Here is a 26,621-nt window from a genome sequence, read left to right on the forward strand (position 1 = left end):
CTTTGAGGACAAGTGATGTGGTTGTGCAGATCGCCAGGCACTCACCTGGCCTTGGTGGATTATCATGCTGGCTCTCTGCCTGCTCCCCTGTAAGGTGAGAAGTGCAGGGGTAACGATTACCAGTGTGTCGATAAGGAAACTGTCACCCACGGAAGGGAAGTGACTTGTCCGATATCACATATCAAGTTAGTCTCAGAGGGGGAACCAGAAGGCAGCTCTTCTGAGTCCAAGTGCCCCCTCCTCCCCGGGCCCACACCAGGGGTTGTCTGGGGCTGGAGTCTCCTTCAGAGGACCCCTAGTGGCTTGGTCCTTCTCCTGTCCACAGACACTTTACCGTCAGACCTTGGACGCCCTGCAGACACTGCTCAACGCCCTCTTTGTTGAGGATCCCACTCCTGCTGGGCTGAAAAGCATTTTGGAGGTGTGGGGGCAGGGACAAGGAGAAGGATGGAGGGGAAAGGAGAATTGGCTCAGGAGCTGTGGGGGGGCTGGACCCAGAAGGAGTGATTTGACTTCAGGATGTCATCTTGTGCCAGTGTTCTGCCTCCCTTATAAGCCCTGTCCCAGACTCCTGCCCCTTCACTCTCTCCCTAACCCTCATACTCCTGCATTATAGCTGCCCCTATATCTTTGCTCTCTCCCTGTCTTTCTCTTCTGTCCTCATGATTCTCCATCTTTCTACTCATTGATCTTCATCTTCCTTCTGGTCTTTCAGTCCTATTCTCAGCTTCTGGACCCCATGTCTCCCTATGCTCCAAGAAGAGGAGGAGGGTTATGGCAAGTTGCCTTTATACCCTCCCCAGAAGCTTCTTGCTGACTGGTATAGGCTGGCCTGCCCACCCCAGCAGCAGAGGCTGGCATCCAGCCTGTGGCTCTGAGTCTTGCCCTTGTCCTCACAGCCCCTGGGGCCCTGGATGAACTCTGGGAAGGCCCAGGAGCGAGCACGGGCTGTCAACAGCAATGTCTCTGTGTTGAACCACACACTTCTGACCCTGCCTTGCTTCGTGAGTGGCCTCTTGGGGGGTGGGGCACTCCTAGGGAAAATCTTCCCAGATCTCAGGGAGCCTGTGCACCTGTCCAGAGATTCCCAGGTGGCCCTTACCATCTCCAGAGGGCTCTGCTATCAAGGCCAGACCATCCAGCTCTGTTCACTATTTACTGTATAGCATTACTGAACCTATAAGACTCAATTCCTAAGATTACAACACAAACAGATGTCCTCGGGGTTCCCGGCACTGGGGCTTCTGCTGGGGAGGCTCGTCCTTCGCATCGGGGATCCTGAAGAGGAGATTGGCCGGGAGGCCCTGGACGGCATCATCATCCTCTACACCATCCTGGAGCTCCAAAAACGTAAGCCCTTTGGAGTGCACCCAAGTGAGATTTCTTGGCAGGTGCTCAGCCTGGGAATTGACTGGAGCCTTGGCAACAAGGCTCTGGTGGGAGATGGAGGACACCAGCGTAGGGTCCAGTGGAGACTGGCGTGAAGCCTTAGTGCCCCCAGAACCAAGGGACAAAGGCTACAAACAAACCTACTTTGATTTAAGCAATCCTCCTATATAAGCCCCTCCTCATCTTTCCAAGTTTAACTTATGACTTTCATTTTCACATTTCCATGGCACCACGTACACCCAGTCATGATAGCCCTAATGTCTTGTTTTGTGGTCTGTCTTCCTCACCAGACAATAACCCCATTTGAGGGCAGTGCAAGGCTGGGTCCCATTCATCACTGCATTCCCAAGGTCTAGCCTTGGGCCTGACATGTGGTGGGTACTCAGTGAATATTTACTGAATGAATGAACAAAGAACAGGTCCTATCTGAGCATCTGGAGTGGCTAAACCCTGTAAGTGGGAGAACATCCCTGGATCCAGCTTCAGGGAGCTAGTGATGTGGCACAGGCTGACACAGGTACCAGTTGGCACTGCACCTAGAGGTGTGTGGTATCAGCTGTTACTCACCTCCTTCCTTTCTCCATAGTCCCAACTCTGCCCCCACCAGGGGACCTTGGCATGTTGTTTAAACTTCCCTGCCTCTGGAGGCAGAGTAACCTGGGTACAAGACCTGGCTCTGTCACTTCCTAGCCATGTGACCTCAGACAAGCACTTTTCTTGTGCAGGCCTAGATTTCCTCATCTGTAAAAAAGGGTACAATAGCATATAACTCACAAGCTTTTTGAAAGATTAAATGAGATCATATATATAAAGAGGGCAGCTTGGTACCACACATTATAGCACTTATCAAATATGGTTTCCTTTTTTCCATTCGTACAAGGATTATCTTATTAGTTTCAGCCTTTTGGGATCTGTCTGGTGTCCCTGCTCTTCTTGATCTCTAGTGCTTGGGGCAAAGGTTTGGCCCCTAGGAGATTTCTCCCTCTGTCTAAAGAAGGATCCATACCTCCTGAGTGACGGGTGAAGGTGGTATAAGCCACGCTAATGATCAGCCTCACGGGCAGGAATAGTGTAGACCAAATTAGTATTGCCTGATGCAGCAAATAAAAATATAAGACCCTCATTTAAATTCAAATTTCAGATAAACAATGAGTAATTTTTGGTATATTTGAGACATACTTTGACTAAAAATTACTTGTTTATCTGAAATTCAAATTTAACTGGGTATCTTGTATTTTATCTGGCAACCCTAGGCCAAACGCACACTGTTAGATTTTCGAGGAGTGAAATGGTGGTTCAGTCCCCTGACTGTAGGAGCAGCAAAGCGAGGACTTGAACCTGGGTTCACCTGATTCCAGGTTTCAGCCTCCTTCCCTGTGCAAACAACCCACATACTTGGTCCATATGGTTGCTCTGCCTTGGTGGCCCTTTCTTATGCCCGTAGGCATAAGATCCAGGTAGGACCCAGGCCAGGCCACAGTAAGGGCTCAGGAATTGTACCTGAAGTCAGTTTCCTTCAACAGAAAATATGGAGCCGCCATGTGCCAGGTACTGTTCTAGGCACTGGGGACATGGTAGTGAAGAAAAGAGACTTATTATTCAATAATCCTCCCTGTTGAGCTGACCTTCCTTTTATCGGGAGACAAGGAACAAAATAGACAAGTAATCTACAGGTAGTAAGTCAGATGATGATAAGTACTAAGGAAAAAAAGCAGAAAAGGGGAATAGGGGATTGTGATTTAAAATGGGTATTGCTACACACACCCCTCCCTCCCCCAGAATGGCAGAAATGAAACAGACAGACACTGCCACGTGCTGGTGAGACGTGGAGCCGCTGGCACTGTCACACACGGCTGGTGGGAGCAGAATTGGTCCCCACTGCGGAAACCTGGCCGCATCCCCTGAAGCTGAAACTATTCCTACCTTAGGATGCAGCGATTCCACTCCTGGCCTTATAGCTAAAGATGGGTACACATAATCAGCGAAAGGCATGGACCAAACAGACTAGAATGTTTATAGCAGTGCTATGCATAGTAGCTGGAAACAACCCAAATGTCCATCAGAAGGAGAACAGATAAATAAATTGTAGTATATTCACATCATGGAAAATTACACAGCTCTGAGAAAGAAAGAACTAATGTTCCCTGCAACAGTGTGGTTGAATCTCACTCACGTAATACTGAGTGAAAGCCAGACACAAAGTGTAACGTACTGCAGGAGTCTATTTATATCAAGTCCAGCTGCAAGGAAATCTAATCAGGGGGTTTAGAAGTCAGAATAGTGGTTACTCCGGTGGCAGAGGAGGCTAGTGGACTGAAAGGGGGCTTCTGGGCTGCAGATCATGTTCTGCTTCATGACCTGGGCGCTGACCACCTGGGTAGGTTCGCTGTGTGGAAATTCATCTAGCTGGTTACTTATGATTTGTGCGCTTCCTACATCTAGGTTTAACAAAAAGTTTTTAAAAAGAGGGTGGTTGGGCCCTGCTGAGAAGGCTCACTTCTTGCAGGAGCCAGAGATAAGGAAGAAACTAACAAGAAGGAGCTGTATGAGACCAACAAGCGTTTCCTGGGGCCCTACAACCCTGTCAGCCCATGCCAGAACATTCTGCGTGTGATCGCGGTGACCGCCTGCTGCCCACCAGCCCTGGGCACCCCCGGGGACTGTGGGTAGAGGGGCAGCATCGGCCACCCAATGCCTTCTCCCTCTATCTCTCCAGGCCGGCTCAAGTCCCCTTTACAGGCAGCCCTCCCCAACCACATGGGCTGTCTTGATTGCCCCCTCCTCTCTGACCTGTGACACAGTGTGTGGGCCGTGACTTCCTTCTCCTGGAAGCATGTCACCCAGTTCTGGGGGCAGGGGCCATGTGACCCTTTTTTCATAGCTCCTCCCCAAAGGGTTCGACACTCACAGATTGACCGAGTATGCACGGCCCGCCCTGCCGACCTCCGCGTGTGCCTGATGGTGCTTGTGCGTTGTGTACGGCTCCCTCGAGGTCTGTCCATGTGTGTCAGTATCTCTGTGCCTTTGTTTCAGGAATTTGGAGACTTCCTGGGGCCCCAGCAGGTAAAGGATCTGCTGCTAGCAGCCCTGGAAGGGCTGAAAGGCGGCTCGGAGGCGCGGGGGAAGGACACGGGGGAGATGATGCAGCTGGCCTCGGAGGTCACGCTCAGCTCCGTGCTGGAGTGGTACAGCCACAGGGCACTGGAGGTGGTAAGGCCCCCTGGGGCAGGGCTGGGCTGGGAGACCCCACCCGGTCTGCTCATCCCTCGGGACCAGGCAGGGTGGGGGTGCTGGAACCCTAAGCACTGGGCAGGGCAGGGGTGGTGGTGGCTGAGAACTCAATTCTCTGGAGAGGGAGGGGGGAGGGCACGGAAGACAGACCGGCTCCCTCCCAGGAAAGGAGCAGGGCTCTGACGGCCCCTGTCTCCCGGTTTCTCTCCCGTGCACGCTCCTCTCCCCTCCCTCCCCCCGCCCCTGTACTCTGTCCTGTCACCCCTTCCCTTCTCCTCCCGTCTCCCTCTCTCCGCATCCCCGCCCCCCGCCTTCTCCCATTGGCCCTCTGATTGCTCACTCCCGTGTGCCCAGATCCCAGAGATCATGCAGGCCATCTACATGCAGCTGAGCCACATCCAGGAGCCACGGGCCCGCGAGGTGGCCCTGCTGCCCATCTCTCTCCTGGCTAGCTCCTTCATGACCGAGGTCATCGTGGCCCTGCTCATGTGCCCCCTCCCACTGGACAGGTACCAAATGAGGGGAGTCCCAGCCACTGCATCTCAGAGGGTTGAAGCAGCGCCCCCGTCCCAGGCTGGGAGCCCCTCCTACTACCTGTAGAAGCCCCTTGCCCTCTCATATGGCCTCTCTTCTGTGATCTGTGGTGCTTATGACCATCAGTGAGCACTTCCTGAGCACTGCTGGGTGTCAGTGCTGAGCAGTAATACATTCTCTTGGTAGTACAACAACCCCTTCTGCAGGTGAGGAAACTGAGGCTCGCGGGAAGTTTCTTGCCCTAGGCACCCATGAGCAAGGAACAGAACGAGGACCTAACCCCAGACCTGACCAACTCCAAGCCCAGAGCTCTTTAATGGTGCCATAGAAAGGAGGCCTGGGTGTTGATCCTGATTCTGCCTCTAACTGCTGTGTGGCTTGCATAAACTGCTTGCCCTCTCTGGGCTTCGGTCTTCCCCCATAGGCAAAAGGAGGAGATAATCCCTGCATGCCCACCCCAGATGGGTGGTTGTGACAAGTGATGCAGCCAGATGTGCTCAGTACCCGCCTGGGCCTGGGAGGATGCTCCGTGCTCTCAGCCTCAGGGAGCTCGTGGTCTGATGGGCAGAGGGACTGTAGCCAGATGGTGAACTCATGGGCAGGAGAGACCAGTTTGACTGCTCCAGCCTCCAAGCCCAGGAAACACTCCCACACTTTCAAAGGAATAAAACCAGGCAGTGAGTGTGTGATCCACATCTTAAGATGGTTGTTTGAGAGCGAATGTAAAAGAATTGTGCAGGGGGCCGGCCCCGTGGCGTAGCGGTTAAGTGCGCACTCTCCGCTGCTGGCGGCCCAGGTTCGGATCCTGGCTGCACACTGACGCCCCGCTTGTCAGGCCATGCTGTAGCAGTGTCCCACATAAAGTGGAGGAAGATTGGCACAGATGTTAGCTCAGGGCCAGTCTTCCTCAGCAAAAACAGGGGGATTGGCATGGATGTTAGCTCAGGGCTGATCTTCCTCACGAAAAAAAAAACAGAACTGTGCAGAGCTGTGAAAATTGGGTGTGCTTCTGGTAAGGACAGTCGGTGTCGTTCATAGAAACCAAGGGGATCAGTAGAGATGGCGAGGGCTGGAGTGACACATCCTGTCCTCCCACCTGGAAAAATCTAACCCTTCTGGCTGCACTGCCCACCAGGGGGTTTTCTCCTTGGAGCCACTAAACATCCAGCCTCACCAGACTGGGGCCACACTGGACGTCGGCAGGGTATAGGACAGGGCAGGGTCGGGGCTTTTCTTTGCAGGAGTCCTCACAGCAGCCCAGGCAGCAGGCCCGACAGAGCTGGGACAGAATGCAAGGGGTGCCCACTCTCAGCACCACGCCCGCACTAGGGTGAGCCTGAGCGTGACAGCCTCCTGAAGTTTGTGCCCCGGCTGACTCACTTTCCTCACCCTGGTCTTGGCCCTGAGTCCACGAGTTGGGTTCTCGGGCCTCACAGGCAAAATCTCAGGTGAGGGGCTGAGACCCCAGGGTGGGTGGTGCGGCCGCTGCCCTGGCTTAAAGTCTTACAGGAACTAGTATCTCTTACAATAACGATAGATTTTGCTTCCAGGGTCCCCACAGGGACAAACCCAGCCACAAGTGTCACCGCAGCCTGGGAAGCTCAATGCTGCAGCGTCCCCATCGGTTCTTTTAGTTAATTTATGGTTCTTCCCAGCCCAGATGCAATTTACCAATTGGGTCATTTTTACCATAAGCAATGTTGCTTAGCAGCATAGTTGACATACTATCTTTATCAGGCTTCCAGAGGAACAGAGCTGGAAAGTTAATGGAAGGTTCAAACCTTATGCAGCAGGGGAGAGGGTTTGGTTGACCCTTAGTGCGCTGGCCTGTCAGTGCTGCCAAGTCCCCGCGGCAGGCGCGCTCACAGGCTGTGCTGGCTCACGTGCTTTCCCCTGCCTCCTAAGGGGCAGGAGCCAGCGCACCCTGATTTTACGTGACAAATGCAAGATCCAGTCCCCAAAGGGCTCCTCGGGACAGAGGAAGGAGCACAGGCCCTGGAGGCATCAGCTCTGGTCGCCTCTGGACTCTGCAGCCCCCTAGCTGTGTGGTCTTGGACTGGTGATTTCACCTCTCTGATCCTCAACTCTGCATCTGCAAAATGGGAATAACAACCCCCCTGGAGGGTCGTTGTGAGAACTCAGTTACCTTGAAGGTCTTGGATATCTTGTTCACGTCTGTGTGCCCGGAGACTTGCCTGGTACCTGGCGGACAGCAGATGCTCAGTATTTGCTGAAGTGGTAAATTGTGTACAAAGCACCTGTGTGGCACCTGGAAACAGTGTTTTCAATAATCGTTAGCCCCGTGCCTCTTCCGGAGTGTTTTCTGGACCTTTCCTTGCTGGTGTGCCCACGGATGCCACTTCGATGGCCTCTTCCCTTTTCCTTCCCCAAACCACTGGGAGGCAGGGTGGGCCCACTGCCCTGGTCCCCCTAACCGTGCCCATCCCTGCCTTCCCAGCAATGGAGCCGAGATGTGGCGGCAGCTGATCCTGCGCAAGCCCAGCTGTGACATCCGAGACCTGCTGGACCTGCTCCTGAGCAGCCTGAAGGAAAAGCCCGTCACCAAGAAGGGCCGGGCCTCCATCGTGCCCCTCGCGGTGAGGACCCCCCGCCGTCCTGCCTCCCCCGCTCCCGCCCCCTCCGGCTGAGCTCAGCGCACCCCGCTTCTCGTGCCCACTCTGCCACACACAGCTGTGGCCTTGGGCTAGGCTGTCTCTGGGCTCTTAGTGATCCACTGGGCGATAACAGTACTGCTATTACGGCGACAGCAGCGGCCTGGGATAGCGGGAATGGAATGACCCGGGACTCACAGGCCTTAGTCTAAGAACTGGCTTTGCTCCGTCACTGTTTTGTGACCTGAGCATGTCACTTCACCTCTCTGAGGCTCCGGCTCTGCTCTGCATCTGTAAGTGGAAATAATAATAACTGCTTCAGATGGTGGTCGTGAAGATTAAATGAGGTAACTCATTCATTCATTTAGCGACACAAGATATTCAAGTGCTTCTGCTGCCAGTCTCAGAGCTCGGCCCTGGGGACACAGAGGGAAGGGCAGCTTGGACTGCAGGGACGTGGCTGGGGAGTGATGGATTTCTCTCTGCCTCTGTCACTGCCACCCTGGTCCCAGCCAGTTGGATAACACCCCTGCCTGTCTCCCTCCTCCCACTCTAGCCCCTCCAACCTGTACTGCAGCCAAGAAGTCTTTGAGAAACGCACATCTACTCTCCTCAACCCCTCAATGGCTTCCCATGGCCCTTGAGAGTAGCACAGTGCTCCTTCCTGTGCCGCAAGGCCCTGCACCCTCTCCGCCGCACCACTCTCCATGGTCCTCTTGCTTGCTTGAGGCCTCTAGCCTCACTGGTCTTTGTCAGAACTTCATACACCAGGGCCTTTGCACATGCTGTACCCTTTGCCTAGACCGCCCTCCACCAATTTAACCTCTACTTATCCCTTAACTCAAGTATTACCTCCTCAGGGGAGCCCTCCTGACCTCCCTGACCAGATCAAATCGGTGCATATTATACTTTGCTTCACACACTTTATCTTGAGAGCATTTACCCCAGTTGTGATTTGAAAATAGTAGAGGGTCATTTGATTAATCTGTGAGATGCAGGAATTCAGTGCCTGAGACTGTTTTGCTCACCACGATATCCCCAATGTCTGACACACACCTGGCACATAGTAGACACTCAAAAAGTTTTTGTCCGACTGATTTATTTATTCAACAAATATTTACTGAGCACCTACCGTGTGCCTGGCACACTCATAAGTTATGGGGAATCAGCAGAGACCAAGACAGTCTGTGGAGGGAAGAAATAAACCAAGATGTGGTGGATGGAGGAGCGGGCAGTGTTATCTCTTTACAGGGGAAGAACCTGCTGCTCAGTCACATTCTATGTCTTCCCGAAGATCACACAGCTAGTGAGTGGTGGTGCCATGACTCACACTCAGATCTCCTGCCTCTGAAGCCCAGGCTGGATCTGGATCTCTCTGCCTCTCTCCCCCAGCGCTGAGTTCTGTGAATAAGGCACCAGCACCCATTCCTTCCCTGATTTGGGCATTCATCCACTCCTCCTTCCATCAGTGTGTGTTAGTGTATTTTCGAGTCATTTATCCATGCTTCTTGTTCAACAAGCATAATTTGAGCATAGATACAGCCTGGACTAATTTTTACCTTATGGTATTGATAAACCATTTGAGCAAGATTGAGCCAGGAGTAGAGCCCTATGGCACGTCACTAGAGACTTTTCTCTACATAGCAGACTGTGTTCTTTGGATACAATCACTAGCTTTCGGCTACTGAAAAACATCAAGGCTTGAGTTCAAGAGGCTTGTCTTAGCTCTGCCAGTGCCTCACTACATAACCTTGGTCAATCACTTTCCCCTCTCTAGCCGTGGTATTTAGATCTGTAAGATGGGTAGTACTAACTCCCACTTGATCTATCTCACCTGTTGAGAAGGGTGAGCCAGTGTGTGAGAAAGGGCTTCCTCAGCTATAAAGTACAGATAACTGTCATTGATTGTTCTCATCCAGCCCACATTACGTGACTTATTTCCGTGGGAACAGGCCAGGGTTCTCTCACATCACAGCTGAGTGCCCTTCCCTCTTGCCAGCTGCGTGGGTCTTGGTGGCACAGCTCCTGACCGCTCTTTGTAAGTGTTCTCACCTCTCCTCTCATTCAGTCTCCACCGCACCTGCGGGGCCGGCTGGATGAGGACCAGCAACCACACTTACAGAGGATGAAGCTGAGGCCCAAATGGGGCCAGAGAGCGGTGAGGCCAGAATGAGGCCTCAGGTCTTGTGACCCCAGCCTGTCACCTCTCCCCACATTGTCCTTTGGCCAGTTAGAGGGGACTTGGTGGGCCGAGTGTGAGGGGTGGGCCCAGGCCAGGACCAGAGCTGGGCTGGCAGGTGGAGAAGTTGGGGGGTGAGCACACATTGGGTCCCTGGGAACACCGTGGGCCAAATGCCAACAAAGCCAGAGTCCTCAGGTTCCCGGGAATTTGGAGGGCTGGTGTGGGAGCCACGGTCTGGAAGGGGCAGGGCTGTGAGGCCGGTGGGTATGGAGTGACAGAGTCCAGGACTGGTCCCCCACCCAAGGCTGGGGTTTGTTTCTCTTGGCTGCTGGCCACATGGGGAGGCGGTGGGGGGGGTGCAGCCTAGTTGAATGGCCCAAAGTGAAGAGGCAATTGGTGCCCCTCACAGTCTGTGTGCCTGTGTTATGACTGAGGAAGAGGCAGGGCACGAGACAGCCCATATCTGAGAACCCGGGTTCAAGTCACAGCTCTGCCCCCAAGGGGCTGGGTGACCTCTGGCAAGCCGCTTCATCCCTCTGAGCTTGTCTCCTCACCTGCACAATGGGATCAAAACTCTACCTTGATGTGGGAAGGGGTCCCTCCACCATGATTCTTCCAGGGTTGTGTCAATGTCAGAGAGGGGGCTACTGTTATCCTGGGGCAGGGCTCACCCAGAGAGCCGGGAATCAGGGCACGGTGGTGGTGGGGGATCTGAGCTTTTCCAGGCTCGGCTGAGAAGAGCAAAGACCTGGGTCCAGCCTCCTAGAGGAGCAGTCCAGGCCCCTGCCAGGAGTGCTGGGCCGATGGGCCAGGAAGTCCGAACGGCCTCCCTTCTGCCCCCAGGCAGCCAGCGGCCTGTGCGAGCTCCTGTCCGTCAACAGCTGCGTGGGCCGCGTGAGGCGCATCTACCCCCAGCTGCTCCTGGCCCTGCTCATCCAGGTCCATTACCACATCGGCCTCAACCTGCCTGGCCGCGTGGCTTCCCACAAGGACGCCAGGAAGGACGCACAGCCCTCCGTCTTTGTCCCCGTGCGGTATGCTCCTGCTGTCCCTGGCAGGGGGGAGCCACCTGGCAAGGGCTCTTCCCAAAGTCTCTAGGGCAATCAATCAATGGAAATTAGCTTTAGGACCAGAAAAGAAAACAGAAGCACACTTTTATGCGAGCCAATAATCTGTTCAACAACCATTTGTGAGCACCTGCCGTGGGTGTCGGGGAAGATCAGCCCTCGCCCAGGGAGCTCTCCCTTCCATCTTGCCTCCTCCCTCCCTGGAGATATTATTGTGTTAGGTTTGTACCCAAGGCCCAGCCCCTTTATTATTTTATTTTATTTTATTTTTTATAAGGAAAGAAAGGCATTCCAGGCAGAAGACAGAACTTGCGAAATGTTGTTAAGTACATGAAACAAACAGGGCATTTTCAAGAAACTTCAGGTTGATTTTTTTTTTTTTTTGTGAGGAAGATCAGCCCTGAGCTAACATCCATGCTAATCCTCCTCTTTTTTGCTGAGGAAGACTGGCTCTGAGCTAACATCTATTGCCAATCCTCCTCCTTTTTTTCTTTTTCCCCAAAGCCCCAGTGGATAGTTCTATGTCATAGTTGCACATCCTTCTAGTTGCTGTATGTGGGACACGGCCTCAGCATGGCCGGAGAAGCGGTGTGTCGGTGCGCACCCGGGATCCGAACCCGGGCCGCCAGTAACAGAGCATGCGCACTTAACTGCTAAGCTGCGGGGCCGGCTCTGCAGCCCCTTTATTTTTAATTGTTAATCGGTATAGGTAATTTATGCACATGGCAAAAATCTCAAAAGACGTTGAAAGCGAGTCTTCTTTCCTCTCTTACCCTGGTTATCTGCCCCAAATAAGCGGGTTCTTTCATGCCCTTCCAGAGGTGGTTTACGCAGAGAAAAGCACGTGTGTTTACATTCTAGATTTTTACGCTGATGATAGCGTACCTTACACATTTTTCTTTGATCATATTCTATATCACATAGAGCTGCCTCATTATTTTTAACAGCCACATAATATTCTTATGTGTAGAATTCCAAGGTACTGGAATTCATTTACCCAGGATCCTCTTGATTTAGGTACTTTGCAGCCCTTTGCAATTACAACACTGCTGCAGCGAGTTTGCTTGTTCCTACGTCTTCAGGCACACAGGCGATGGTATATGTAGGATGAGTTCCTGAGAGTAGAATGGGTGCATCAAAGGGTTTCTGCATTTACATGTTAAGGCGGATCAGGAATACATGTTGGAAAGAGTTCTTGACCTTTGAGTGATAAAAGGGCAAAAGGAAGACCTCCTAAAGCACCCAAGTTGCCAAATTGCCTCCCACAGAGGGCGCTGCCAGCAGCAGCGTATGAGTGTTGATTCCCCCATACCTTTGCCAGCACAATGTGTTATAAAACATTTTTATCTTTGCCAATCTGAAAGTTGAAAAGAATGGCATTTTTCTGTAATTTTAGTTTGCATTTCTCTTATTATGAGTGAGGTTGAGGTTTAAATGCTATTTTTGTTTCCTTTTCTACGAGCAACCTGTTCTTCTTTGCCCAATTTTATGTAGGACTGTTGGGAATTTTTCTTATTAATTTGTAAGAACTCTTTATATATTGAGGAAATTAACTCTTTGTCATTTGTATTCCAGTTTGTCACTTAACCTGCAACTATTTTATGGTCTTTTGCCATTCAGAAATTTTAAACTTTTCATGTAGTTGAGGTTATCGGTCTTTTCCTTCTTGGCTTCTATTGTGTGTTACACTCAGAAAGGCGCGCTTTGAGGGGCAGAGGGCAGGCAGTGGAGCAGCCAGGTTTGAAGTGAGAACACACTGGATCTGAGTCCTGGCTCCATCACTTAGCACTTTGTACATTGGGTAAACTAACCGAACCTCTTGGTGGCTTGGATTCCTTGCCTGTGAAAGGGGTGAGTGGTCAGGTGTGTCATAAACTCTTTGAGTGTTTAGGTTCCTGGAAAACTTTGTTTAAATGTACACTTTATTCCACACGTTGTTGGTTTTATTTTCATCAAGGTTTATGTGTGTGTCTATCTCACATCTGTGAACACCCAGGCTGTGCCAGGCCCGCAGTAGGATGTGCATACGCAGCCGTGCGCTCCCCTTGCCCCCTCACAGCAGGCCATCTTGAGCTCACCAGGAGCTTCAAAAGCACAGAGGCCCAAGTCCCAGCTGGTCAGTCCACAGGTGGTCAAAGTCCCAGGGGCTTCTGCTGTGCATCCAAGTCTGGAGTCACTCCTTCAGTGTCCCACGGGGGTGAAGGACTCGGGCCTGGACAGGAGACTGTATCCCAGTGAGCAGAGAGGACTGTCCCGCTGGGCACCTGCCCAGCCGTGGGGATGCCAAGGGCGAGAGGGGGACAGGACCACGGGCTGGGGAGTTCCCTCCGACCTCTCCCTCCAGGAAAGGAGGCTCAGGAGAAAGGGGGTGACAGCCCCATCCCCGAAGGGAGGGGAATGTTGCTTCCGTTGACTCTCTTGTTCTCAAAGCTAATAACTATTTTTAAAAAGCCACGCTTTGTGGATACACCGAACACCATTCTCTAACAACACAGCGGAGAGAAGCTTGTCCGGCCAGATGGGAGCTGATGGTGGAGAGGCCCGTGGGGAGGCAGGCCCGGCCTGCAGGGGGCAGGGCGAAGGGAGGTCTCAGCCCCCTTGTCTCGGCAGCTGGGTGATCAAAGTGGTGAAAACGCTGCTGCTGAAGATGGGCTGCTCGTACGAGGCCAGTTTTCTGGAGGACCAGGGCGGCTGGGAGCTCATGGCGCAGGCGGAGAGCCACCACCGCGGGGTGTCCCTGCTAGCAAGGTGAGGCGGGGACCGCTGGGGGCAGGTCAGAGGGTGGGGAGGGACCGCAGCATCTTCAGACAGACTTGGCTGTGCATCTCTCTGGGCAGGAGCCTTCCCTCAGTCCGTCTCCTCCTCTCTGCACCCCGGCGGGTAGACAAGACCAGTGTGAGAGACGGCACACGCTCTGCGGAGGCCGACTGTGGTTACACCAGTACCCTGCAACTGCAGAGCGCCGAGACTGTTCACAAAGCGCTTGTCTCCCCACACTGTGGATTTAGTTCCCACTCAGATACAGAAATGGTGGGAGAGCCAAGTAGTTAAGAGTGTGGCTTTGAGAATCCCAGCTCGCCACTTCCCAGCTGTGTGACCCGGGGCAAGTTACTCCCCCTCTCTGTCTCAGTTTTCCCTTCAGTAGTAAGGAAATAATAATAGGACCCACCTCCAAGGTTTGGGGTGATGATTAAATACAGTACTTCGAACAGCCCCTGGCATATGGTAAGAGCTCAACACAGGCTGGTTTTCACCATTATCATGATGACACGGGACAGGGATTATTCTCGCAAGTTTTGTAGAGGAGGATGCCAAGATCCAGAGAGAGACAGCTATGTACCAAAGGCCACACAGCCAGGAAGTGGCACAGCTGGGAAACGACCTGCTGACCCAGACCAGGGCTCTTCCCCCAACCACACCCCGCCCCGGGATCAGGAGGGGCACCTTGGTTCCAATGATGTGACTCCTGCAGGAACACCTAGCTGCTTAGCCCTGCCCCAGAGTGCCCAGGACGGTGTTCTCCCCAGGGCTCTCAGGATACAACCGCATTTACTGAGCACTTACTATGCTCTAGGCACCATGCAAAGAGCTGTATGTATGCAGATTATTTCATCTAATCCTCACCATGACCTATGAAATAGCACTATTATTATCCCAGTGTTTCGCATGAGGAAACTGAAGCCCAGAGAAGTTAAGTGACTTGCCCAAAGTCACACAGCTAGTGGTGGACCAGAATTTGAACCCAGGCTGTCTTATTCTAGACTCTGCACGACTGCCACTCTGTTCTGGATGCACTGATTAATGGAGCATAGTGCAGTGGCCCTCAGACTTAAGCGAGCATCAGAATCATCCACAGGGCTTGTTCAAACACTGATTGCTGGGCCTACCCCCACAGTTTCTGATTCAGTCCATCTGGGATGGGGCCCAAGAATGTGCGTTTTCTTTTTTTTTTTTGGACGAAGATTAGCCCTGAGCTAACATCCGTCACCACTTCTCCTCTTTTTGCTGAGAAGATTGTCCCTGAGCTAACATCCGTGTCCATCTTCTTCTTCTTCATATGGGACGCCACCACAGCATGGCTTGATAAGTGGTGCATAGGTCAGCGCCTGGAATCTGAAACTGCAAACCCCAGGCCGCCTAAGCAGAGTGGCTCGCCTAAGCGAGCTTAAGCACTACACCACCAGGCTGGCCCCAAGAATGTGCTTTTTTGTGTGTGTGAGGAAGACTGGCCCTGGGCTAACATCCGTGCCCATCTTCCTCTACTTTATATGGGACGCTGCCACAGCATGGCGTGACAAGCTGTGCGTCGGTGGACGCCTGGGGTGTGAACCTGCGAACCCCGGGCCGCCCCAGTGGAGTGCATGAACTTAATTGCTATGCCACCGGGCCAGCCCCAAGAATGTGCATTTTGAACAAGTTCCCAGGCGATGGTGATGCTGCTGGTCCGGGGCCCACACTCAGAACCACTGACTTAGCGGAATGAATGAGGCAGCTGGGGTGGGGAGCCCTGGGTTGCGGGTCCAGCTCTGCTGTTTTGCCAGCTCTGTGACCTCAGGCATTTCACACTCTGAGCCTCTGCTTCCTCATCTATGAAAGGGATAATAACAGTAACCTGCCTCAAAGGGCGCTGGTGGGATCAAATGCAACAACGGCTTGAAAGCACATGGCTGCTGCCTGGCACCTAGCGGGTGGTCCTCACATCCTCTCCCTCCTGTCTCTTCTTCCCAAGTGGTCCTGTGCGGTCGGGGGTCTCAAGCCTGTCTCGCTCACTGATTTGCTCTGTGCTTTCGGGCAAGTCGCTTTCCTACTCTGGGCCTCAGTTTCCCCTTCTGTAAAATGAACATCTAGTGCTGTAAACTAGATGGCCTCTGAGATCCTGTCCAGGTGGGAAATCCTGGGAACGCAGGAAACCAGGTGACCCTGCTTTGCCCGGAGTTTCGAGTGTCACGGCCAGACCCCACCCAGCAGGTCCCCCTTGGGCTGGAGAGACTGAGGGGCCTGCTCTCCCTCTCCCCGCCCAGGGCCATGGTGCATTACTCCTGCCAGGAGCTGTGCCGCATCCTCTACCTGCTCATCCCGCTCCTGGAGCGAGGCGACGAGAAGCACAAGATCACCGCCACCGCCTTCTTCGTGGAGGTACCGACCGGCCCGGGCGCGGGGCTCCTCCCCAGCCTTCCCCTGGTCATTTCTCCTGTGCAAACAGCACTGAACTGTTGACAGCCTTTCCTGAGCTGTCAGATTTCTCTTGAATATGAAGACCTCGTAGGTCTCTCTCTCTCCTCCTTCCTTCTCTCCTCCTCTCTCTACCCCTGCACCCCTTTCCACTCTTCCCAGACTCACCCAGTGCCCCACAACCACCAACCTTTGCTGGGCACCGCTGTATGCCAGGCACCAGACTGGAGATACGAGGTTGGAGATACAAATATGAATTTGACTCCACCCTGCCCTCAAGGAATCTTGGTGTGGCAAGGGAGACAGAGGACGCCCAATTATAACATGAGGGGCCATAGGGTGACTGGTGCTATGATGGGGGCAGTCTAGGCTGTGGTGGGAGAAGAGGATACTTGAGGGGGGGACATCAAGGAAGGCTTCCTGGAGGAAGTGACATCTAAGCTGAGTAAGTGTAGGGGGTGACTGGGGGTGGGGTGCTGGGGAGAGAGGAGCCAGGAGAAAGTTGGTGGGGTCAGACCTAGAAGAGAAGACTCACTGATAGTAACACCCAACATCACTATCCTCCAGGTGTGTTCTGAGAGCCTCACATATTGATTCATTTCACCCTCACAATAATCCCACAACATACACACTCCTCCACCCCCAGTTTAGAGGGGGAAACTGAGGCACATACGTAGGTAACTCTCCCAAGGCCACGCAGCTCACGAGCGGCACATCCAGGATTCAAACCCAGATATCTGGACTCTAAAACCCTCTCTCTCCCTCTTTCTTTTTTTAGTTTTTTAAAAAATTGTGATAAAATATATGTAACATAAAAGTTACCATCTTAACCATTTTTAAGTGTGCAGTTCAGTGGCATTAAGTACGTTCACAGTGTTGTGCAACCACCACCACTATCCATGTCCAGAACTCTTTCATCTTCCTTCTGAAACTGAACCTCTGTTTCCATTAAACAAGAACTCCCTATCCCCTCTCCCCCAGGCCCTGGCAGCCACGATCCTACTTTCTGTCTCTATGAATTTGCCTATTCTAGTACCTTGTACAAGTGGAATCATACAGTATTTGTTATTTTGTGTTTGGCTTATTTCACTTAGCATAATGACCTCAAGGTTCAGCCATGTTGTATCGTGGGTCAGAATTTCATTCTTTTAAGGCTGAGTCATATTCCGTGGTAGGTATATTCCACATTTTGTTTCTCCATTCACCTGTTGATGGACACTTGTGAAACCCGTTCTCTTCACCACACCCTTCCCCGCCTCCTGCGACCTGCTGCTTGTCAGGCAGGGGTCCGGGCTATCACCTGGGTCTGTGCAGTGGGGCTCAGAGGCAGGAGGCTCACTGTCTGCTTGGACAGTGGAGGGTTAAGGAAGGCTTCCTGGAGGAGGTGCCATTTGAGCTGAGCAGGTGAGTCTGGTTTGCCAGATGGACAGGAGGCAGCACGGCAATCCAGGCACTTGTTGCATCTTTTCTGTGACACCAGCTGGACTGTGAGTCTGGGAGCAGGAGCCATGTCACGTTTGTGTGGCATCCCCACACCAAGCCCTGAAAGGGCCCCGAGGAGTGGGATTGAGTGGACAAGTGAGTGCCTGGATGAACCCCTGGCCTGGCTCTGCAGGCACTGACAGAATGTGTCCCTTCCAGGAGGACAAGCCTGGGTCAGGGTCAGGAGTCCTGGGTCCCAGCTCTGCTGGCTTCTATTCTAATTTCCCCCATGGCCCTGCAGAGGGAAAGGGAAGGTACCATTTCTCGAGGGTCTACTATATGCCAGACACTGTGTTGCCCTTGTTCATGCTACACCACTAATCTGCACAGCACGGCTGCACAGACAGATTCGCGATGCTCATGTGTAGGTGAGGTAAGGGCATTTTTCAAGGTTGCACAGCTCAGGGAGTCCAGAGAGACGCAGACCAGGTCTGCCTACCTGGCTCCTCTTTCCCCGTCAGCCTTGTGGGAGAGGCACTGCTCTCTTAGTCTATTAGTGGCTGCCACAGGGGTTCCTGGGGGAGGGGGTGGAGGTTGGACCATGCCAGACCTCAGGGGATACTCCCGTGTCCACCACAAGGTCAGGGACTCTAGGCTTAACCTTTCCCAGCATTCCCCTGGAGCCCTGAGCAGTGGTTCAGTCCTCTTCCCACTCCCCAGAAGAGATGGCCTGCTCCAGCCAGAGCCAGGCCCACCACATTCACAGTGATGCCTTGATGTAGCTCAGATGACCCTCCCCAGTGCCCCCCAGCCTCCTCTGCTGTGACTGTCTGTGTGGGTGCTTGCTCCTCCCAATGGGGGTGAACGCCTCAAGGGAGCTGCGTGACCGTGGGAGAGTCACTGAACCTGGCTGTGCCTCAGTTTCCTCGCCTGTAATATGGGGATAATAACTTGCCCATCTCCTAGGGCTTTGATGAGGATTAAATGAGTTCATGTAAAGCACTTAGAACAGTGCCTGGCACATAGGAAGTGCTCTCTGTGAGTCAGCTCTATTGCTACGATTATTATCACTACTCTTTTCTGTGTCTCTGGTGCCCAGCCCAGAACCTGGTGCACAACAGGACTGAGTATCAGTTGTATGAATGGATAGAGGGCGCCTTTCCTGCCTTCCCGCACCCCCGTCCTGCCCCCTCTCCCCAGCTCTCTCTTCTCATCATGCAGACACATGGTCTCAATAGTCACAGTAGAGGTAGGGCAAGGGAACGGATAGGAGAAGTGTTTATGAGGACCACTAGGCAGGAATTGAAGACCGGCTGACTGCGGTGGGTGGGGAGGGCAGTGAGGGAGAGGAAGGAGATGAGGGTGACGCCGGGTTTGGGGCTGGGACAATGGGGGGCTGGTGGTGCTAACCCTGCAGTGGGGGACACAGGAGGAAGGGCAGTTCTAAAGAGGAAAGGAACCAAATCTCATGTCATATGCAACAAGTGTTCCCTAAGCACATACTCCACACCAGAGCTTGTCTTCGGTAACAGGGACCCAGGGAGAAACGGCTCAGTTTGTGTCCTCAAGGAAGCCCCCAGTGGGATACAGGCGGCAGATGCAAAAGCAGATGGGGACACGAAGGTTTCCATGTTCAGGGCTCCCAGGGGCCCAGACGAGGGGGCAGTCAGCCTAGGTAAGGCCTGGGGGCAATGTCAGTCATGGCTGATGGACATCGGGTGGAGGTGTCCAGCGAACAGTTAGTTTTCCAAGTCGGGAGCTCTGGACAGGGCTGGGACTGGCGATGGAGACTTGGGGGTTATTTGCGTAGGGACAGTAGTTAAGATCCTGTGAGTGGGGAGCTCGCCGAGGAGAGTGGGCAGCGGGGCAGAGAAGACAGGGCTCGGGGTCGCCAGCAATGGGGGCTGGGTGGAGACGGAGAAGCCAGGGGCAATTATTAACTAGACCCACGCTGTCCAGTACGATAGCCACTAGCCACGGGGGCCTGTTCAGCTCTTGATATGTAGCTGTCTGAATCGAAATGTGTAGTGAATATAAAATTCACACCAGGTTTTAGACTTGGTTCAAAAATTTTTTTAAAAGAGGGTAAAATATATCAATAATTTTTATATTGGTTACACGTTGATTTAAATTTAAAAATTGAAACTGGACCTCGGCCCAGGGAGTCATTACTGTTCCTCCCTCAGCTCCTCCAGTTGGAGCAGGTGCGGCGGATCCCCGAGGAGTACTCCCTGGGGCGGATGGCGGAAGGCCTGAGCCACCGGGACCCCATCATGAAGGCGCTGTCCATCCGAGGCCTGGTCATCCTGGCCCGCAGGACTGAGAAGGTGAGCAGAGGGTGCAAGAGAGCCCGGCCCAGCCAGGCCCCAGGCTGGAGGAAGGATGGCGCTTGGCCGTCAGTGATTCTCAGATGCTGGTAGCTGGGATCAGAGCCCATTTCTGCCTCTGCTTCAGTTGCCCCATCTGTAAAATGGACAGCCTTTAGTAATTCCCTATATACTTTATTCTTTTTGAGATAGTTTCTAATCCAGATTTTTCACAATGAGCCTGAAGGCAGCGTGTGTAGGAGGGAGTGGGGACAGCAGTTCCTAATTCTCCGGATTAGGAAACTGAGGCCCAGATTGCCGGTGCCTCATTAGCACTGTAAGAAGTTCTCGTTTCTCTCTGTCAGGCACTGTTGCGGCTTACGATGTAGCCAGGACGCAGGGACAGGACGTAGACTTGGAAAGCTAACTAACAATGCAGGGTTTCATCCACCTAGTGCCAAGGAAGGGAGTAGACAGCAGGCCCTCAGGTATGCGGGCCAGGAAGGGGTCAGCGAGGGCTCTGGGGACAGCAGGGGCTTGAGTAGGAGCATCCCAGGCAGGTGGGACGGCACAAGCAAAGGCCTCGAGGCAGACCTTGCTTCACCACATTCATCTCAGTGAATCAGAGGCCGGGCCTCCCACCCCTTCGCCCAGGTGGGTGCCCCCACCCCAGGTGCTCTTGCCCCCCAGGCTGCCAAGGTGCAGGCCCTCCTGCCGTCCATGGTGAAGGGCCTGAAGAGCATGGAGGGGCTGCTGGTGGTGGAGGCGGTCCACAACCTCAAGACCATCTTCAAGGCGCAGGACCGGAAGCTGACGGACAGTTCAGTCCACGTGGAGATGCTGCAGGTCCTGCTGCCGCACTTCAGTGATGTAAGGACTCCCACGGGGGTGGGGGTGGGATGGTGGGGGGGCGGCACATGCAGGGACGTTCTTTACTCCCCTGGGGGTGCAGTAGCTCCCACGCCCTGCTGGGACCTGGACGGGGCCCAGTCAGCCCAGGGGAAGGGGCACCTCATTCCAGCTGACCTTTCTGTAGTTGGTTCCCCCAGAGAAAGTTCCTTTTCTAATTGGTGCTCACAGAGGGGCTCTTCTGTAATCAAGGCTCCCCAGGGAAGGTCGCTTCATTTCCATTGGTCCACCTGGAGGGGGCACATTGTTTGGTCCCAGCAAAGGTGGGACATTTTTCCACTTGGCACTAAGGCACCTTATAGGTTAGTAGGGGCCCTGGCTGGGAGGAATGGGCAGAGTTAGGGTCTAGGTTCCAGTAGGGGGGACACTGACCCCAGGGCAGCCCCACCAGTGCGCCTGGCTGTTCTCTGTCTCTGTGCCTCTTGTGCCTGGAGGGCCCCTCAGAATGAGTGGAAGGAAGGCTCCGGTGCCTCCAGGTGGGGCACAGAGGCCCAGGTACCTCCTGGAGGAGGAAGCACACCTGAGCCTCTGGGTCTGCCCCAGTCACGAGAGGAGGTGCGCTACTCCTGCATCAGCCTGTACGGCAAGGTGGTCCAGAAGCTGCGGTCTCCCTGCACCCCGGCCATGGAGGCGCAGCTGATTGGCACCTTGGTGCCCCTGCTGCTGACCATGCAAGAGGGCAACGCCAAGGTGGGCCAGGTGAGTGTGCGCAGGCGCCGAGCCCTCGGGCGCGCCTCCCTTTATGGAAACCAAGTCAGAATCACTAACAACTATGGTAGGCAGTTCCTTACGTCCAGCCAAGTCTGTTTTCCAAAGGCACCCATGTCAGGACTCCTCCTCAAAGCAGCCAACTTCACTTGAACGTTTCAACTAGGAATTTATTTTCCAAAATCCAGTTTCACACAATTTTTTTCTGGAATTTGTCCGGCTGTCTTGGAATTCCACAGCTCTGGTGTTCTCTTCCTGTTGGCCCCCAGAAATGTGTGAAGACCCTGTTCCGCTGTTCTTGCTTCGTGGCTTGGGAGCTGCCAAAAAGAGCTTACAGCCGGAAGCCCTGGGACACCCAGCCGCAGACGGTGGCCAAAATTTGCAAGTACCTTGTGAGTGCTTCCAAGACTACAGTGGTTCCTTATGAGTATGTCAGGCATGGCCAATTCTTTCCTTTCTGTTCCTTCTTTTCACACAGCATCCTGACTGGTGATTCCACGACCACCTACAAGTGGTTGACTCCTGAATGTTCATCTCTGAACTTCTCCCTTCCTTCTAGGGTTCCCTCTCCAGTGACTTACTGGACATCTCCCCCAGCTGAACCACAGGCACTTCATGTCTCTTCTGACTCTATGGCCTCCCCATTTCAATTCTGCTCTGTTCCTCTTGGGCCCCAAAGCTGAAACCTGGACTCATCCTAGGCATCTTCATTTCCCTCACCTTCTACATTTGATCAATCTTAAATAACCTAAATATCTCTGAATCTGTTTTTCCCTCCCTATCCCCGCTGTCATTGCCATCAGGTCATGGAAGTCTCTCAGCTGGGCCATGGGCCCAGCCATCCAGTGGGTCTCCCAGTCTTTAATCTCATCCCCTCCAATCCATTCCCCACCCAGGCCACCAGAGTGGTCTTGTTAAACCTGAGCCTGTCTATTATCTCCCTACTCGAAGGGCGTCATTGGCTCCCTTTTGTACAACAGTGATTCCCAGTGTATATTCTCAGTGACAGCAGTGCTACGAGATCTGCCCCACAGGGGAGACAAGGAGTTCCAAGACCAACAAGTCTGGGAAATACGGCATCGTCATCTTCCTCCTGGAGCTTTGCAATGCCATCAGCACGTCAAAGGCTCTGAGACGTTCTGTGCTGAGGAAATGTTCCATGATGGTTTAATTCATGGTTTCCCAAACTTATTTAGCCAGAGCACCCCCTCTCTAGGCAACCCCTGAGAGCATCCTGAGGAGTGAGCCACAAGCACAGTGAAACGCCGCACTGCAGGACAGCCCAGCTGCAGCATTGGGGATGCTTTGCCCGCTAGTCCCATCTGCCCTCCCTGTTGTCACGGCCGGTTCCCCAGGATGCAGACTCTGAGACAGAGATCAACACTCAGGGGTTTATGAGGGAGCGCCCTTGGGGTCAGCACTGTGCGGAGGAGGGGAGCAGGAGTGGCAGAGGAGAGGGTGAGCTGCAGTGTCACTTCAGGGGAGGTCTTAGCCGGGGGTCAGTTCTTTACACCCTGTGTCCATTCGTCATTGGAGGCCAGTCACCCTGCGAAGGGACGTGACCTTGGGCCAGCAGTTCTCTTCAGCTGAGGCAATCCGTGTGGCTGGGGGAATAAATCCTTTACACCCGAAGGGGCACGCCAGCATCCCCCACATCAATCTAATGAAAATACTCAGAGTGACAGATTGTTACTAGGATTGAGAACAGGTCTTGACATTGCCATTATCAGTAATACCAAACCTCTGCGATCCAGTGTCTATGTTATTACCATCATTTAACCGACGGAAAAAGAGGCCTGGAGGAAGTGTTTGGCCAGGGCGCTCATTCAAATACCTACAGTAACCAGTGACTGGGCAGATGACAATCATGAGTGACGTGGAAATGGTGGGGCCTGTGGCAACCTGGAGGGCTCAGGCCCCGTCGAAAGCATGAGTGGAGTGCTCCAGGTCACCGTGCAGGCCCCTCTTGCCAGGTCCTTCAGTTTCACAAGAAAAGCTAGAAACCCAGACATTTATAAGACATTAATTAGCAACCAATTTAGCTTGTTTAAAACACTGTGCTGGCCACTGCTCTGCCGGCCACTTGTGGTCGTGGGCTGCCAGCTTGTGACCTCTGCATTAGAGCCCTCTGGATTCTTCTTTGCTCTCCGGGCAGCAACAGCTTTGCTCATATGAAGGTCAACTTCTAGCCTTAGCCTTAAGACGGGCTCGGTGACCTATTCATTCATTCATTCAATCATTCATCCAACAATTTCTGGGCACCTGTGCCATGCCAGGCTCTGTCCAGGGTGCTGAGGACTCTGAGCTGAGTGAGAGGGGGAGCTCCAGATCCAGTGGAGGAAACAGGTATAAATAATTAGAGCACTATGTCATAGGTGACATGATAAAGGCTGTGCAACATGCTGCAGAAACATCAAGGGTGGTGGGATCAGCCTGCCTGAGGTTGTGGAAGTCTTCAGGGAGGAGGAGCTGAGCCTTAAAGGATGAGAGGAGATTTATCAGGTGAAGAAGAGAGGGAAGGGCACTCCAATCAGGAGCAATCGCTTGTACCAGGCACGCATCTGGGGAGAGATGGGCCACGTCCTGAGACTGGAGCATAGTATGCATGGCAGGTGGGGACAGTGGTGGAAGTTGAGGCTGAGAAGGAACATGAACACGAAGGCTTTGCATGCCAGGCCCAGGTGTTTACTCCTGGACATGCAGGGGTTGTCAACAGGAAAGTGATCAGATCAGATATCTCTTCTCCTTCAACATCCTTTTAGCAGGACACCTGGCCTCTGGTTTCTACTTGATCAAACCCATCCTAAACACCACTGTCAGACTATTTTGCCAAAAACATTGCTTTTCATTGACCTATGGAGAACAAACGCAGGCTTCCTATTTTCTAATGCATAGTAAGGCCTATTCCCATACGGCTTTTAAGACCCTTCTAACTCTCCAGTTTATTCCCACTGCTCTGTAACTTGAATCCTTCACCCTGGTCAGACCTGTTTCCTTACCTCTCAGGTCCCTTTCATGCCATGTCCATTCTCCCCTCTGGCTGGACTTGCATTTTAGAACTTTCCTTCCAGCTGCAGCAGGAGGGTGGACTAGAAGAGGAAACATTCAAGGCAGGAAGACCATTGAAGCTATTGTTGTAATCAGCTAAGAGAAGATGAGGCCTGGCCTCCAGGGTGGCGGGGTGAGGAGGCTTGGGCGGAGGCCAGGATGGGTAGCAGAGATGTTTAGGAGGCAAAGGGCCAGGGCTTGGGAGGGGTGGATGGGTAATTAGCCCCTTTGAGGACCCAGCCTTCCCGGGGTTTCTCTTGTCCCAGGTGAATACCCACCCAGACAGTGCCTTGATGTTCCTCCGCCAGAGCCTGGAGTACGCCAGGAGTCCCCGGGCCTCCCTCCGGAAGTCCTCAGTCATGCTCATAGGTAACCTGCCCTGGCCCAGCAGGCCCTGTGCAGGGGCTCTGCCTGCTCTCCAGTTTGCTTCCTCCCCTTGGAGAGAGCTGCCAGCCCTTCCAGCACTTGGCTGGGTGCCTCCCCTTGGGGGCAAGGCTTGGCCAGCAGACAGCCATGGTGCAAATCAGAAAGTCTTCCCTCCTCTAAGATCCTGGCTTGGGAAGTGGGCCACAGGCTGGACTCAGCCTGGAGTCCTTGTGTAGGGCACAACCTTGGCAACTGTATGCAGCAGGTCTACGTACCATGGGTCCAGGTCTACAGCACCCCCAGGTCTACGGTGTGGGCCCAGGCCTAGCAGGAACCTGCCGCTGACGGTGGCAGGAGGGGCCCAGCGGCACAGTGGAAAGAGCGACGTAGACTCTCAGCGACATGACCCCCTTCCTGTGTGACCCCAACTGAGTCATTTACTCCTACTGAGCCTCAGTTTCCTCCTCTGTAAGATGGGGATCAACGGCTCCAGAGACTGAATGAGAATATTTTTTAGGAGGTGGAGCCTGGCACATCAACGTGCTCAGTCAGTGTCAGTCACCTTCCTTCTTCCACCCCCATGATCCCAACCTCCGCCTTTCTGGGGAGAAACCAAGTAGCACAGCCCCTCACCCAGGTCCCCCCAGGGCCCTTCTGATGGCATGCTGGGTGTGTTTCCTCCCCAAACAACCGTGCCCTTCGCCAAGGACCAGGGGACCCTGGTCCCTGCACAGAGGCCTGGAGGGGAGGGCGTGCCCGGCCCCCACCTTGTGGAGCGGTGTGTCTGTTGGTCCCCTTCCCGAGTCATTTGCAGCTTTTCACTCACTCAGGCCTCCGTGCATCCATTCACTGGTTTACATAGCAGCCATTGCTTGGTCCTCCTCTCTGTGTCAGCCTCTATGCTCAGTGCAGAGAAATAAAGAACCTTCAGGAGGTGCTGAAGGGAGTGGGGGGCAGCTGCTAACATGATCAGTTCTGGGACAGAGGAGGAATGCCCAGGACTGGGGCACCCCACAGAATGTGGGGACCTGCTCAGAGGCAGCCTCTCACACCGAGTGACATTATTTCCTAGACGCTGATTTCTCTAAATCCTGCTCCAAATTAATCACCTCTAAAAACATTGGTGTTTATCACCCTGGGAGTCCTCTCTGTGCCGGGCCTGTGCTGGGGAAACAAAGCTGAGCAGCGCCCACACCAGCCCTCAGACACACCAGCACGGTCTAACCTCTTCTGGGTTACGGATCTCTTGTGAGGCCCTGAAGAAAGTTATGAACACTTTCTCCAGAAAAATACACGTATGCATGCAATTGTGCAATGTGACGTAAAGATCCTCAGAGGCTGTCCACCCCTCCCCTGTCCCCCGCGGGTCTAAGCTGAAGAAACACCTGGTCTGGTGGCAGATATGCAGACTCACAAGTAAAGTACAACACAGTATATGCAGATAGAGAGAAACTCACAGACACTCTGGGAACCCAGGGAGGCACCTAACCTAGCTGGGGGCAGGGTCAGGAAGGAGATCCTGGAGAATCGACCATGTTAGACTGAATCCTCAAGGATAAAGAGGTGACAAGCCAGGCAAAGCAGTGCAGGAAGGCCTTCCGAGAGGTCGGGCCCATTCAAGCATCTGCAGGTACTTTGGGAGCCAGGCACTCTGGCTGGAGGAGAGGAGGGCTAA

At 53.5% G+C, this 26,621-nt stretch overlaps 1 protein-coding gene across 1 annotated transcript in view; it reads left to right on the forward strand.

Annotated features, from left to right (window-relative positions):
- MROH7 (maestro heat like repeat family member 7) overlaps positions 1–26,621 on the forward strand; it is a 43,934-nt gene that overhangs the window by 16,002 nt on the left and 1,311 nt on the right. The window contains exons 6-20 of the mRNA XM_058551992.1: positions 326–421; positions 900–1,004; positions 1,215–1,350; positions 3,896–4,008; positions 4,423–4,599; positions 4,975–5,129; positions 7,613–7,751; positions 10,792–10,982; positions 13,626–13,763; positions 16,037–16,151; positions 19,796–19,936; positions 20,606–20,785; positions 21,368–21,523; positions 21,802–21,924; positions 24,847–24,949. Coding sequence (XP_058407975.1) covers positions 326–421; positions 900–1,004; positions 1,215–1,350; positions 3,896–4,008; positions 4,423–4,599; positions 4,975–5,129; positions 7,613–7,751; positions 10,792–10,982; positions 13,626–13,763; positions 16,037–16,151; positions 19,796–19,936; positions 20,606–20,785; positions 21,368–21,523; positions 21,802–21,924; positions 24,847–24,949 — 2,068 coding nt within the window. The remainder of the gene's footprint in view (positions 1–325; positions 422–899; positions 1,005–1,214; positions 1,351–3,895; positions 4,009–4,422; positions 4,600–4,974; positions 5,130–7,612; positions 7,752–10,791; positions 10,983–13,625; positions 13,764–16,036; positions 16,152–19,795; positions 19,937–20,605; positions 20,786–21,367; positions 21,524–21,801; positions 21,925–24,846; positions 24,950–26,621) is intronic.

Source organism: Diceros bicornis, chromosome 13 (genome assembly GCF_020826845.1).
Source record: "Diceros bicornis minor isolate mBicDic1 chromosome 13, mDicBic1.mat.cur, whole genome shotgun sequence".
NCBI classification, from domain to species: domain Eukaryota; kingdom Metazoa; phylum Chordata; class Mammalia; order Perissodactyla; family Rhinocerotidae; genus Diceros; species Diceros bicornis.